Source organism: Sinohyriopsis cumingii, chromosome 3 (assembly GCF_028554795.1).
Source record: "Sinohyriopsis cumingii isolate HCF-2022 chromosome 3, ASM2855479v2, whole genome shotgun sequence".
Lineage (NCBI taxonomy): Eukaryota > Metazoa > Mollusca > Bivalvia > Unionida > Unionidae > Sinohyriopsis > Sinohyriopsis cumingii.
In genome coordinates this window covers 141,856,222-141,869,869 of record NC_142963.1, presented here as the reverse complement: position 1 = coordinate 141,869,869, position 13,648 = coordinate 141,856,222, and the positions used below count along the sequence as shown (strand labels likewise).

The 13,648-nt window shown below is 36.3% G+C and overlaps 1 protein-coding gene and 1 long non-coding RNA gene across 2 annotated transcripts in view; both read right to left on the bottom strand.

Annotated features, from left to right (window-relative positions):
• The window catches only part of LOC149803975 (uncharacterized), a 119,491-nt gene that overhangs the window by 95,596 nt on the left and 10,247 nt on the right, over positions 1–13,648 (bottom strand). The window lies entirely within an intron of this gene.
• LOC149803977 (uncharacterized) lies at positions 6,551–8,059 on the bottom strand. Its single transcript, XM_089953822.1, has one exon. The coding sequence runs from the start codon at positions 7,970–7,972 to the stop codon at positions 6,968–6,970; it is 1,005 nt and encodes a 334-aa protein (XP_089809948.1). The 5' UTR covers positions 7,973–8,059; the 3' UTR covers positions 6,551–6,967.

Genomic DNA, 13,648 nt, shown 5'->3' with positions numbered 1-13,648 from the left:
CTTGGCGCTCAACATTAAGAGGTTAGTGTTAGGACTGGTCGGCCTGGTGTCAGGATAATGTGACTCGGTGGGACATAATGCTACATGTCTGCGGCATGATGCCCCAGTGATATAAACTGGCACACTGCAGACATCGTATCGATAGGACTGAAAAATTGTTAAAGCTACGTTAAAAATCCAAGTCACACACACACACACACACAGCACAGCACAAACTAGGCTATAAATGGCGGCCAGTATAAATGGTGGAGGAAGAACCAGGGAAAAGCCCCCGAAAGAACCACCGACCCACGAGAAGAAATTGGCAAGCTACATACATTGGCCGAGCCCGAGACTCAAACTCAAGCAGATAGTGGTGAGTTGGCAGTGATCCGTAACGGTGAGCTCTTTACACCACTCGGCCACTCGGCTGTAAAATTATGTACAAAGCACACAATTCCCGCATTCTATAGCAAATAATTTGTTCTCAAGTGCCGTTAAAACAATTTTAGCAAAACATAAAAAACGCTTCATTTTTTGTGTGTCGTCTTTTATCCATTGCGAAGATTTAGGGTACGACAAGACTATGAAATCCTAGAAAAATTCGTCTCTTGCATTGTACATACTCATATAAAATTTCAAAACCAAATACTGAGAGAGAGATAGAGAGAGAGCTTTGGTTTTGTGGGTTTCACGACAATGTTCAGCATATGATAGGCTATGCATTGCGGCCAGTATAACTGATGGAGGAACAACATACATATCCAACTTGGCCGAGCCGAGGCTCAAACCCAAGCGGACTGATGTGAGATGTGAGCAATCTGTCAGGGCACTTTGCCATCCTGGGCGAGAGATAGAGAGAGAGAGAGAACGTGAGAGAGAGAGAGAGAGAGAGAGAGAGAGAGAGAGGTCATTCTGCAAAATATGATTTGAAGTGCCTACGGTGTGTGTGTATCACTGAGTATCCTGACTGTAATCTGAAACAATTGTACATTTTTAACAAGTGCTTTTTTCTTACTTCCCAGGTCAAGTAAAGAAAGCGTTTTGCTTCCCAGGGAGTAAGTGGCATCGTCAGGCGCAGATAATGATTCAGGTGGTCGGAAAAAAGATTTTAGTGGTAAACAAAATATTCGTTATAACTGGAATATCACGTTCTTCAATTCACAGACTTTTAAAAAGGTTTCACAGAAGGGTGATATAAATTGGGGGAAAAGAGGTTTCACAGAAGGGTTATATAAACTGGGGAAATAAAGGTTTCACAGAAGGGTGATATAAATTGGGGAAAAAGAGGTTTCACAGAAGGGTGATATAAATTGGGGAAATAAAGGTTTCACAGAAGGGTGATATAAATTGGGGAAATAAAGGTTTCACAGAAGGGTGATATAAATTTGGGAAAAAGAGGTTTCACAGAAGGGTGATATAAATTGGGGGAAAAAGGTTTCATAGAAGGGTGATATAAATTGGGGAAATAAAGGTTTCACAGAAGGGTGATATAAACTGGAGAAAAAGCGGAAGTTCAAAAATCTTAAGCAAAAGTTATGATCGTTTATTTTCTCGCATTGGTCATCAAAGCTTTATACAATTGTAGGCAATTTTGCCAAAAACTTTCTATATTTTAACGAGTCTGTTGTGTTAATATTTCTAAGAGTAAAATCGTCCAAAATTGAGAGAGAGAGAGAGAGAGAGAGAGATTGTAAAGTGGGTGGGTGTAATTATCTTATTCGTACATTTAAAAAATTTTGAAAGAGACACTGTTTGATATTGATATATTTACCAGAATAAGAACCACAACAAAATTTTACAAACATCGTAAAACATTCAAAGAAACATGTATTTTTTGGACGAAAAAGTCGTCAGTTTGCCAAATGGAATCAGCTGACAAATCATATCGAAGAAATTCAGTCACTAAAATAACACGTCTTGAAGAAGTCTCTTTTCTCTTTTTGAAGTTCAGAATCACCTGTATGAAAAATAAAACGATTCACAACAAATCACGTCTAAAAACGCATGTTCTATCATGAATCTAAGGTGACGTTAATGAAGAAAATACACGCAAAATTGGTAAAGGAATCCCGATGCTTGTTAAATTTAACATGATTGAATAGTCTTCGTATTTTGCTAAGCGTTGATATCATGTAATGTTTTTACTAAACTCCAGTATTTCCTGAGTGTTGCAAAATATAATCCAGTGTCAACTACATTTTTTATTCATCAATTTCTAGTACTGAGATGTTCCGAATGTAGTGCGTCACTTTCAGAAATTTTGACAGTCGTGATTTGATTGGTGAAGCATAAGGTTAACAAAACATGACATCTCTTTGGTGTCCGTCAGATTTCCAAGTTGGACCGCATTTAGTCAGATTGCAATGTCTTACAACTCTACGATATTCGAATAGTTTTTGTGCACTGATCGACTTCGACTTATAATTCGTGGAATTAACATTTTTCGCGACGACTCTCTGACGATGATATAAAAGATAACGAACCAGACTGAGGAAAAAAATTGTTGCACACTTTTCTTAACCAGTCGAGTTGGGTATCATATACTGACTTGATCCTTTTTTCTTTTTCTTCTTTTTTTCTCCACATCTTGTATTTCGGCTTAGATTGAAGATGCAAAGTGCAAACAATTACGTATGAATTGATTTTCAGGGCAGCAATAATTTTCTATATTTTCCAAACTAACGAATTTCACCTGTATTAAGTTAAAAAAATTACCTGTCAATGTTGGGAGTTTGTCTTGTTTAAAAACAATCCATCTAATGTCAATTCATTTGTTATGACACATCGGATATAAATTTTCATCACAAAACTAAACGCTTGTCTTGGCGCGCTGTCACAACCAACATCGACTGTTAACTTTTTCTCACGGTTGATAGCATCGCCACCCATGACTCTTGCAACTTTGAGTGCGAAAAATGTGAAAAGCCATTACATGTACAGTCTGATTAAAATAAGATCGACAAAAGTACAGAAGAAAGAAAACATCCATTTCCGTTGCAACGACGAGGCAAAGCAGAACGGTACAGGCTCTTGGGTGGCCACACCTTGAATTCCATCCAGCCTTTGTACTGGCGAACGTGTTCTACGTTAAAGTATTTTCTCAACGTTTCAGCGCATCGAAGATGACCGTTTAGAATCTCGGAAAGACAGACATTTCTAAAAATTAGTTAGAGTTTTGCCAGTTGCGGAAGTAAATATTGCCACTACCAGTACAAAAAAGCAAAGATAAGTTCATACTCACTATGGAGAATGAAAGGACTGACCTTAATTATTGTTCCATTTGAGTGGCAAACTTTGATGGCCCCATTGCTTTATGTCCGTGACTTGCTAAGGTCAGTATAAAACAGGTCTTGAGTGTAAATTAAACTAATTATTTGTTTAAGAAAATGTGCTGACATGTGTTTTTGCAAAAAAAACTTAATGTTATTTGGAGCACTTCCGTTGCCAAAACCTTCAGTTGCGGAAATACATGTTGTCAAGCTCTTCCATTTCGGAGGTAAGTAAATATTGCATGTAGTCCGCAATTCTATAATGCCAAGATAGAAATGACTGGTTTTGGAAAACCACCGAACTCATAAATTTTGGATCATGACTTTCTTGTGAAAACGATAGATCATAAAACAATGTTAAATTTATCAGATCATGAAGTCGTCAGTCGACCACTGGGAAAAGTGTATCATATCGTCTGTGATAAACGAGTGCGGCTTTCGAATCACAACACGTCACCTTACGGATATAGTTCTCGCCATGATATGAATTCTGCTGTCGTCAATGTTTTGTATCTCTATACTGTGTGTTTAACTGTTATCCTTGGTTGTAGATTTTATTTTAAGATAATGGTAATTTGTAAACATGTTTACATGACCTTTTTGACCTTAGAATGTTTTGGCAGCGAAAGTATGACCCATATCCTGGTCACCTTATTACGTCATAGGTTTCTGTATAAAGTAGAGGTAAACAAAAAGTATTCATTCCTGTTTTAATATCAGTATATGGAGTTATTTAATTATTTAAATCATTCATTGGAATTAACTAAAGTGCTCAAGGACTAGATTATCACTGTTTTGGAATTGTTGTGTATACCATCTCGATACATTAAGACTTTTGTTACATCAGCAAATTAAAGACTGTCGGTACGTCATCACCTTCAAGATTGGAATTAATTTGAAACACTATACGTCTGGATCTATGATGGACCTTTTAAGATTATTTGGTATTTAATTCAAAATAGTGAAGGTTCATTTTAAATGTTTGCTTTGTATTCATGAGAAATCATTTTTTTTGTTGAATTTTACCTAAGTTATTGGTTTCTCTTTCTTCTGTTACTCAGTGTAAGACCACATGGTCGTAACATCGGTCTTGTTCTGGTCCTATTGAAGAAAGTGAACAACAGTGTTCAAGTAATTTTATTACCGATTCCAGTTACAAAAACAAACGAGAGATTCCGCAAGACCAAGAGATTCCATCGAATATTGATTGACATTGGTGACTACAATTCTTGGATTTCATTTACCAGTAGATTCTTCGTAGATAACTTATGAATAGTTCATGTATAAACATGACAGCAAATACATTGTCCACAAGAACAGCCCTTACTGTGTTGAAAGTGCCATGAATGTACCCTGTGGAAAAAGACATCCATCGTAATTTATGAAAGTCTGTCTGTGTGTGTACACGAGAGAGAGAGAGAGAGAGAGAGAGAGAGAGAGAGAGATTGGTGACAGAAATTACAGTATATTAGATCAATGGAAGTCTTTTCTTTATAACGTTGTCAACTTTGTAAATGCGTTCACGCCTCATGATTGGTGTGTGTACATAAAGAGGATTCGTCCTATTCCTGTCTTCTTAATTATTCATGTTTGAGTTGGTGGAACTTGCTGAATAAAAATGTTGATATAAGAAAAACAAAAGATGGCGTTACCTGTGATATTTGTCCTCTCTCTCTTTGAACATTACGATGCGACCCATGCTACTAGAAAACCAAATGATTACCCATACTACTAGAACGACAAAATGATTACCCGTACTACCAGAACGCCAAATGAGTACACATACTACCAGAACGCCAAATGAGTACATATACTACCAGAACGCCAAAATGAGTACCCATACTACTAGAACGCCAAATGAATATACCCATACTACTAGAACGCCAAATGAATTACCCATACTACTATAACGCCAAATGATTACACATACTACTAGAACACCAAAATGATTACCCATATTATTAGAACACCAAATGAGTACCCATACCAATAGAACGCCAAATGAGTACCCATTCCACTAGAACGCCAAATGGCTATCTATACTACTAAAACACAAAATGCTTGCCCATACTATTAGAACGCCAAATGATTACCAATGCTATTAGAACGCCAAATGATTACCCATATTATTAGAACGCTAAATGATTACCCATACTAATAAAACGCCAAATGATTAGCCATACTATTAGAACACCAAATGATAACCCACACTAGTAGAACGCCAAACGAATACCCATACTACTAGAACGCCAAATGAGTACTCATACTATTAGAACGTCAAATGAGTACTCATACTAACAGAACGCCAAATGATTACCCATATTGCTAGAACGTCAATGATTGCCCATATTACTAGAACACCAAATGACTACCCGTACTACTAGAACGTCAATGATTACCCATACTAATAGAACGCCAAATGAGTACCCATACTAATAGAACGTCAAATGATTATCCATACTACTAGAACGTCAAATGAGTACTCATACTACTAGAACATCAAATGATTACCCATACTAACAGAACATCAAAATGACTACCCATACTACTAGAACACCAAATGAATTACCCATGCTACTAGAACACCAAATGAATTACCCATACTACTAGAACACCAAATGAATTACCCATACTACTAGAACGCCAAATGATTACCCATACTACTAGAACAACAAATGATTACCCATGCTGCTAGAACGCCAAATGATTACCCATACTGATAGAACGCCAATGATTACCCATGCTACTAGAACAACAAATGATTACCCATACTACCCGAACGCCAAATGAGTACCCATACTATCAGAACGCCAAATGAGTAAACATACTACCAGAACGCCAAATGATTACCCATACTACTAGACCACCAAATGATTACCCATGCTACTAGAACACCAAATGATTACCCATACTACTAGAACGCCAAATGATTACCCATACTACTAGAACGCCAATGATTACCCATACTACTAGAACAACAAATGATTACCTATACTGCTAGAACGCCAATGACTACCCATACTTCTAGAACGCCAATGATTACCCATACTACTAGAACACCAAATGATTACCCATACTGCTAGAACGCCAATGATTACCCATACTACTAGAACACCAAATGATTACCCATACTACCAGAACACCAAATGATTAGCTAAAACATTACAGAGCAATATTGATCAGCATTAGATAAGTAAACACAATGTCACAAATTACGTCGTGGCTTTTCGTTTTAGGCAACTTCTGTTTATTAAGCGTCTTGTTTAATTTTGGAAGAGCTTTTACAAAAGAAAAGGCTGTAACATAAACCCATTTTATTTAATATGGTAATATTTCATTTAATATACTGATACCATGCATTACAGTCTTGGGAGATTGCACACATGCTAGCAAAATGTCAGAAGGTATGGCTTCATTGCAAGTAAGTATTTACTTAAGAAGGAAAATAAAACCTCAGTATTTTTCCCTCGGTACAAACAGTTATTTCACGTGAATAAAATTTGTATCGTTGGATGGTATACTAAAAATCACTGCACGATTTTAACGACAGACTTGAACCAAAAAATATATTTTCGTTGTGTTACTATATTTGATATCTGGAGAAAAGGTTTCGATTGATGATATCTGCAATGTTTCGACTGATGATATCTGCAGTGTTTCGAATAACGATATCTGCAATGTTTCAAATAATGATATCTGCAATGTTGATCTTGTAATCACTCACAAATGTACAGGTCAAATTTACTGCCCTCTCCGACCCTGTAGTTGACATACATCCCACTGTCCCAACGCACCCAAGCCCATCCTGGCAAAGACTCAATCTTTTCCACTGTCCCCGCAGCGGGTGGGACACCATCCTGATTCCCCCAGGCCCAATCCCTACCTCGGACTACACGCGATCCCACCTTGATAGAACCCAGGATCAGGGTCTCGTCTGTTACCGTACGTGTGCATAAATGAGAGGTCATGGATAAACTGCTAGTAGTAGTTCTAGTGGAAGTTGTGATTGTTTCCAATAAAGACGATTTACCTCCAGACATGTTTGCGATTACATCTTTCAAGCTTTGAAGTTCCGAATATATTTGACGAATTTCAGCTTCGTTGCTCCTTGTTGTATTCGAAGAATTTGCTAATATTGCACTCTCCTCAGTCGACGAATCATTGTGTTTCCTCAACGAAGAACACTGACATGTCTGAGTCATGTTAAAGATTATGTCATCAATCGCAAACAAGCGAGTATCGATCCTCATTTCAAAGTCTTTTCTCAGTTGTTTCTCTTGTCGCAAGCCCTTCGCTAAGTCTTTAGCTGTGGAAGAAACCTTTATAAGTTCCTGAACTTCATCAGTCCATTGGTTTGAAAATGACTCTAAGTTTATAATTCTTTCCGAATTATTTATTCCATTGTGTCGTATATCCTGAAGTTCATTGGTCAAATTAGCTGCCATCTCACACGAGCATTTATTTAAACCCGAATCTTTCATTTTCGTCTCGTTGATAATACCGCCCAAAACATCCAAGTGTTGCCTTGCTTGATGTAATTCGTCTCTAAGTTGTACAACTTCATCTTGGAGAAGTTTTATCTCCAACTGTGTAGTATCTTGTTTTGAGGTTAATACAGATAACGCCATGTTCAATCTTCTAAACTCTATACTGCTGCTAACGGCTATATGAATCAAAAGAAACACGAATAGAAGGATTTGAAAAGCGGGAAAATGTGTCATTTTGATAACTCGTATTCAACGGACTGTTACAGCTATAAGTTTTGGCGAACGTCTACCAGCTATTAATGGTAGGAAACGTCCTCTTAAAGTGAACTTTGCACCCATTCATATGTACGGTGTACTGCGTATCAAAACATGTAATCCTCAGTTGCGTCGTTCCTAATTACATGTATATTATCATAATGAGTGAAGGATGAACAATTTATGATGAGTCAGTTTAATTTAACAATGCTACCTTGATATACTTCAAACGTCTGTGAAAATATTAGCCATGTGATCTCACACATGAACACTTGCTGTACAGTTGATTGATTAACTGAATGGTCGATTTTCACGGCACGTCATTACATGAAAGGTTTTATCATACCAAGGCCATGGAGTAAACATTTCATCCAAAGACATGCACCATGACGGTAGACCCAACTTTGTGGGTGTGGTTTTGTGTGTTTAACACCATTTTCAGCACGTGTTAGTACAGTATATCTCGTGAAGTGCCTTTCAAAACTACGTGAAGAGCCACCGACCCACAGGTAGCTACTGGCAAGCTTTCTCATATATCCACATGGGCTGATCATGTGACTTAAACCCACCCAGAAATGAAATGGCAGCGATCGGTAACGGCGAGCGCCTCAAACCACTTGGACCGTAGGGCCCCATGATCCGGCTTTGGATAGGATTCCAAACCATACCCTTCTGGATACGAGTCTGGCATGCCAACCGCTAAAACAGTGGAGGGAACATAAGAGAAACAGAGATCATTCAAAGTTTATGAACAGAAATACGAGTGTAGTTATGCAGATTTTTACAACTAAACCCGTAGCCGTTACCACTCCTATCGTATGCCTGTCCTTGGTACACATTTGGATTATATGAGGAACATAAAAGAACAAAGAACGGGTGCAAATATATACGTGCTACAAGTATTGTGATTCTTATTTTCTCCTGTCAACATTACTTTCATTGTGTACCTATAAAGGGCATGTGGCTGCAGCCTACCAACATTCTTTTCATTGTGTACCTATATAGGGCATGTGGCTCCAGCCTACCAACATTCTTTTCATTGTGCACCTATATAGGGCATGTGGCTCCAGCCTACCAACATTCTTTTCATTGTGTACCTATATAGGATACATGGCCCCAGCCTACCAACATTCCTTTCATTGTGTACCTATAAAGGGGATGTGGCTGCAGCCTACCAACATTCCTTTCATTGTGTACCTATATAGGGTGCGTGGCTCCAGCCTACCAACATTCTTTTCATTGTGTACCTATAAAGGGCATGTGGCTCCAGCCTACCAACATTCCTTTCATTGTGTACCTATAAAAGGCATATGGCTCCAGCCTACCAACATTCCTTTCATTGTGTACCTATATAGGGCATGTGGCTCCAGCCTACCAACATTCTTTTCATTGTGTACCTATATAGGATACATGGCCCCAGCCTACCAACATTCCTTTCATTGTGTACCTATAAAGGGCATGTGGCTTCAGCCTACGAACATTCCTTTCATTGTGTACCTATATAGGGTGCGTGGCTCCAGCCTACCAACATTCTTTTCATTGTGTCCCTATAAAGGGCATGTGGCTCCAGCCTACCAACATTCCTTTCATTGTGTACCTATATAGGGCATGTGGCTCCAGCCTACCAACATTCTTTTCATTGTGTACCTATATAGGATACATGGCCCCAGCCTACCAACATTCTTTTCATTGTGTACCTATATAGGATACATGGCCCCAGCCTACCAACATTCCTTTCATTGTGTATCTATAAATGGCATGTGGCTCCAGCCTACCAACATTCCTTTCATTGTGTACCTATAAAGGGCATGTGGCTCCAGCCTACCAACATTCCTTTCATTGTGTACCCATATAGGGTGCGTGGCTCCAGCCTACCAACATTCTTTTTATTGTGTACCTATAAAGGGCATGTGGCTCCAGCCTACCAACATTCCTTTCATTTTGTACCTATAAAGAGTGCATGGTTCCAGTGTACCAACATTCATTTCATTGTGTACCTTTAAAGGGTACATGGCTCCAGTGTATCATTTCCGGCGATCTGATACAGATCTGCGTATCACCTACTAACGCTTTTCATTCCCTATCGGCCGAGTCCGAAAAAAAAACTGTGTTTGTGTGTGTGTGTGATTGATTTGGATTCTTAACGTAGCATTAACAGTTTTTCAGTCATATAACTACGATGTCTTTAGTGTGGCAGTTTATAGTGATGTCTAGCACTGGGGCATCTTGCCGCAGACATGTAGCATGATGTCCGATCCAGTCACATTATCCCGACACCAGGCCGACTAGTCCTAACACTAACCTATTAATGCTGAGCTACTAGCCAGGCAGCTCCTAGTACCATTTTTATTAGTCTTTGGTATGACTCGGCCGTGGTTCGAACCTGCGACCTCCCGTATCCGAGGCGGACGCTATTACGACTTAGATCACCGGAACGGCCAGCGTGCGAAAGGGAGATAAATCTCTAGTATGCTGATTTTGATATTAAAACTTACATCCCTTGATAGCGGCATATGTACATATTCCTGACTAGCGTAGACGACATTTATTTGTCCCACACTATTAAAATACATGTTTTTACAAAATTTAAAATTGTGAACGAGAAAATACAAAATGCAAAAACAAAGTATTTGGTGAAGTGTATTTTTTATTATCGAACTTTAACAACAACTCCCCCACCCAAAAAAAAAAGAAAGGTTGTATTCCACGAATAAGTGGATTTAGTACTACTAGTAGTAGTATAACTCATGACGAAAGTTTACAAAAAAGTAGAATTAGAATTACTTATAGACTAGGAATATGTTCCTGATGATAGATTTCGTAATTAGAATTACTTATAGACTAGGAATATGTTCCTGATGATGGATTTCGTAATTAGAATTACTTATAGACTAGGAATATGTTCCTGATGATAGATTTTGTAATTATAATTACTTATAGACTAGGAATATGTTCCTGATGATAGATTTCGTAATTATAATTACTTATAGACTAGGAATATGTTCCTGATGATAGATTTCGTAATTAGAATTACTTATAGACTAGGAATATGTTCCTGATGATAGATTTCGTAATTAGAATTACTTATAGACTAGGAATATGTTCCTGATGATGGATTTCGTAATTAGAATTACTTATAGACTAGGAATATGTTCCTGATGATAGATTTTGTAATTATAATTACTTATAGACTAGGAATATGTTCCTGATGATAGATTTCGTAATTAGAATTACTTATAGACTAGGAATATGTTCCTGATGATAGATTTTGTAATTATTATTACTTATAGACTAGGAATATGTTCCTGATGATAGATTTTGTAATTATTATTACTTATAGACTAGGAATATGTTCCTGATGATAGATTTTGTAATTATTATTGCTTATAGACTAGGAATATGTTCCTGATGATAGATTTCGTAATTAGAATTACTTATAGACTAGGAATATGTTCCTGATGATGGATTTCGTAATTAGAATTACTTATAGACTAGGAATATGTTCCTGATGATAGATTTTGTAATTATAATTACTTATAGACTAGGAATATGTTCCTGATGATATATTTCGTAATTAGAATTACTTATAGACTAGGAATATGTTCCTGATGATGGATTTCGTAATTAAAATTACTTATAGATTAGGATATGTTCCTGATGATAGATTTTGTAATTATAATTACTTATAGACTAGGAATATGTTCCTGATGATAGATTTCGTAATTAGAATTACTTATAGACTAGGAATATGTTCCTGATGATAGATTTCGTAATTAGAATTACTTATAGACTAGGAATATGTTCCTGATGATAGATTTTGTAATTATAATTACTTATAGACTAGGAATATGTTCCTGATGATATATTTCGTAATTAGAATTACTTATAGACTAGGAATATGTTCCTGATGATAGATTTCGTAATTAGAATTACTTATAGACTAGGATATGTTCGTGATGATAGATTTCGTAATTAGAATTACTTATAGACTAGGATATGTTCGTGATGATAGATTTCGTAATTAGAATTACTTATAGACTAGGAATATGTTCCTGATGATAGATTTCGTAATTAGAATTACTTATAGATTAGGATATGTTCCTGATGAAAGATTTCGTAATTAGAATTACTTATAGACTAGGAATATGTTCCTGATGATAGATTTTGTAATTATTATTGCTTATAGACTAGGATATGTTCGTGATGATAGATTTCGTAATTAGAATTACTTATAGACTAGGAATATGTTCCTGATGATAGATTTCGTAATTAGAATTACTTATAGACTAGGATATGTTCGTGATGATAGATTTCGTAATTAGAATTACTTATAGACTAGGAATATGTTCCTGATGATAGATTTCGTAATTATTATTGCTTATAGATTAGGATATGTTCCTGATGAAAGATTTCGTAATTAGAATTACTTATAGACTAGGAATATGTTCCTGATGATAGATTTCGTAATTATTATTGCTTATAGATTAGGATATGTTCCTGATGAAAGATTTCGTAATTAGAATTACTTATAGACTAGGAATATGTTCCTGATGATAGATTTTGTAATTATTATTGCTTATAGACTAGGATATGTTCGTGATGATAGATTTCGTAATTAGAATTACTTATAGACTAGGAATATGTTCCTGATGATAGATTTCGTAATTAGAATTACTTATAGATTAGGATATGTTCCTGATGATAGATTTCGTAATTAGAATTACTTATAGACTAGGATATGTTCGTGATGAAAGATTTCGTAATTAGAATTACTTGTAGACTAGGAATATGTTCCTGATGATAGATTTTGTAATTATTATTACTTATAGACTAGGATATGTTCGTGATGATAGATTTCGTAATTAGAATTACTTATAGACTAGGAATATGTTCCTGATGATAGATTTCGTAATTAGAATTACTTATAGACTAGGAATATGTTCCTGATGATGGATTTCGTAATTAGAATTACTTATAGACTAGGAATATGTTCCTGATGATAGATTTCGTAATTAGAATTACTTATAGATTAGGATATGTTCCTGATGATAGATTTCGTAATTAGAATTACTTATAGACTAGGATATGTTCGTGATGAAAGATTTCGTAATTAGAATTACTTATAGACTAGGAATATGTTCCTGATGATAGATTTTGTAATTATAATTACTTATAGACTAGGATATGTTCGTGATGATAGATTTCGTAATTAGAATTACTTATAGACTAGGATATGTTCGTGATGATATATTTCGTAATTAGAATTACTTATAGACTAGGATATGTTCCTGATGATAGATTTCGTAATCAATTTGCATTATATCCACATAAATTAGCATTCTGAGCACAGATGCGCTAATGCGCTGAAGCAAATCACGAACATTACGTTGACAAGAAGATAAAACGAACGATAACGATGAATGGGATACATCACAATCGAAGTCATTCAGTTTATACCTAAATGGTAACAATCATTATGGATGCGGAGTCACGCCTTTCAAGATGGGTAACCAAACAACTCGAAGTCTTAAAATACAATCTAATGTCTGAGAACAATGATTGAAACTTGTTTTGTGGCGTTGGAGAAAGACTATTTTTAAACACCTGAGAAACTAACTCTACGAGAATGTTGATTTATCATTACATAACAAATTT

What these genes read in the sequence shown, in the direction of transcription:
- LOC149803977 (XM_089953822.1), bottom strand. Translation starts at nt 7,972, where the DNA reads ATGACACATTTTCCCGCTTTTCAAATCCTTCTATTCGTGTTTCTTTTG.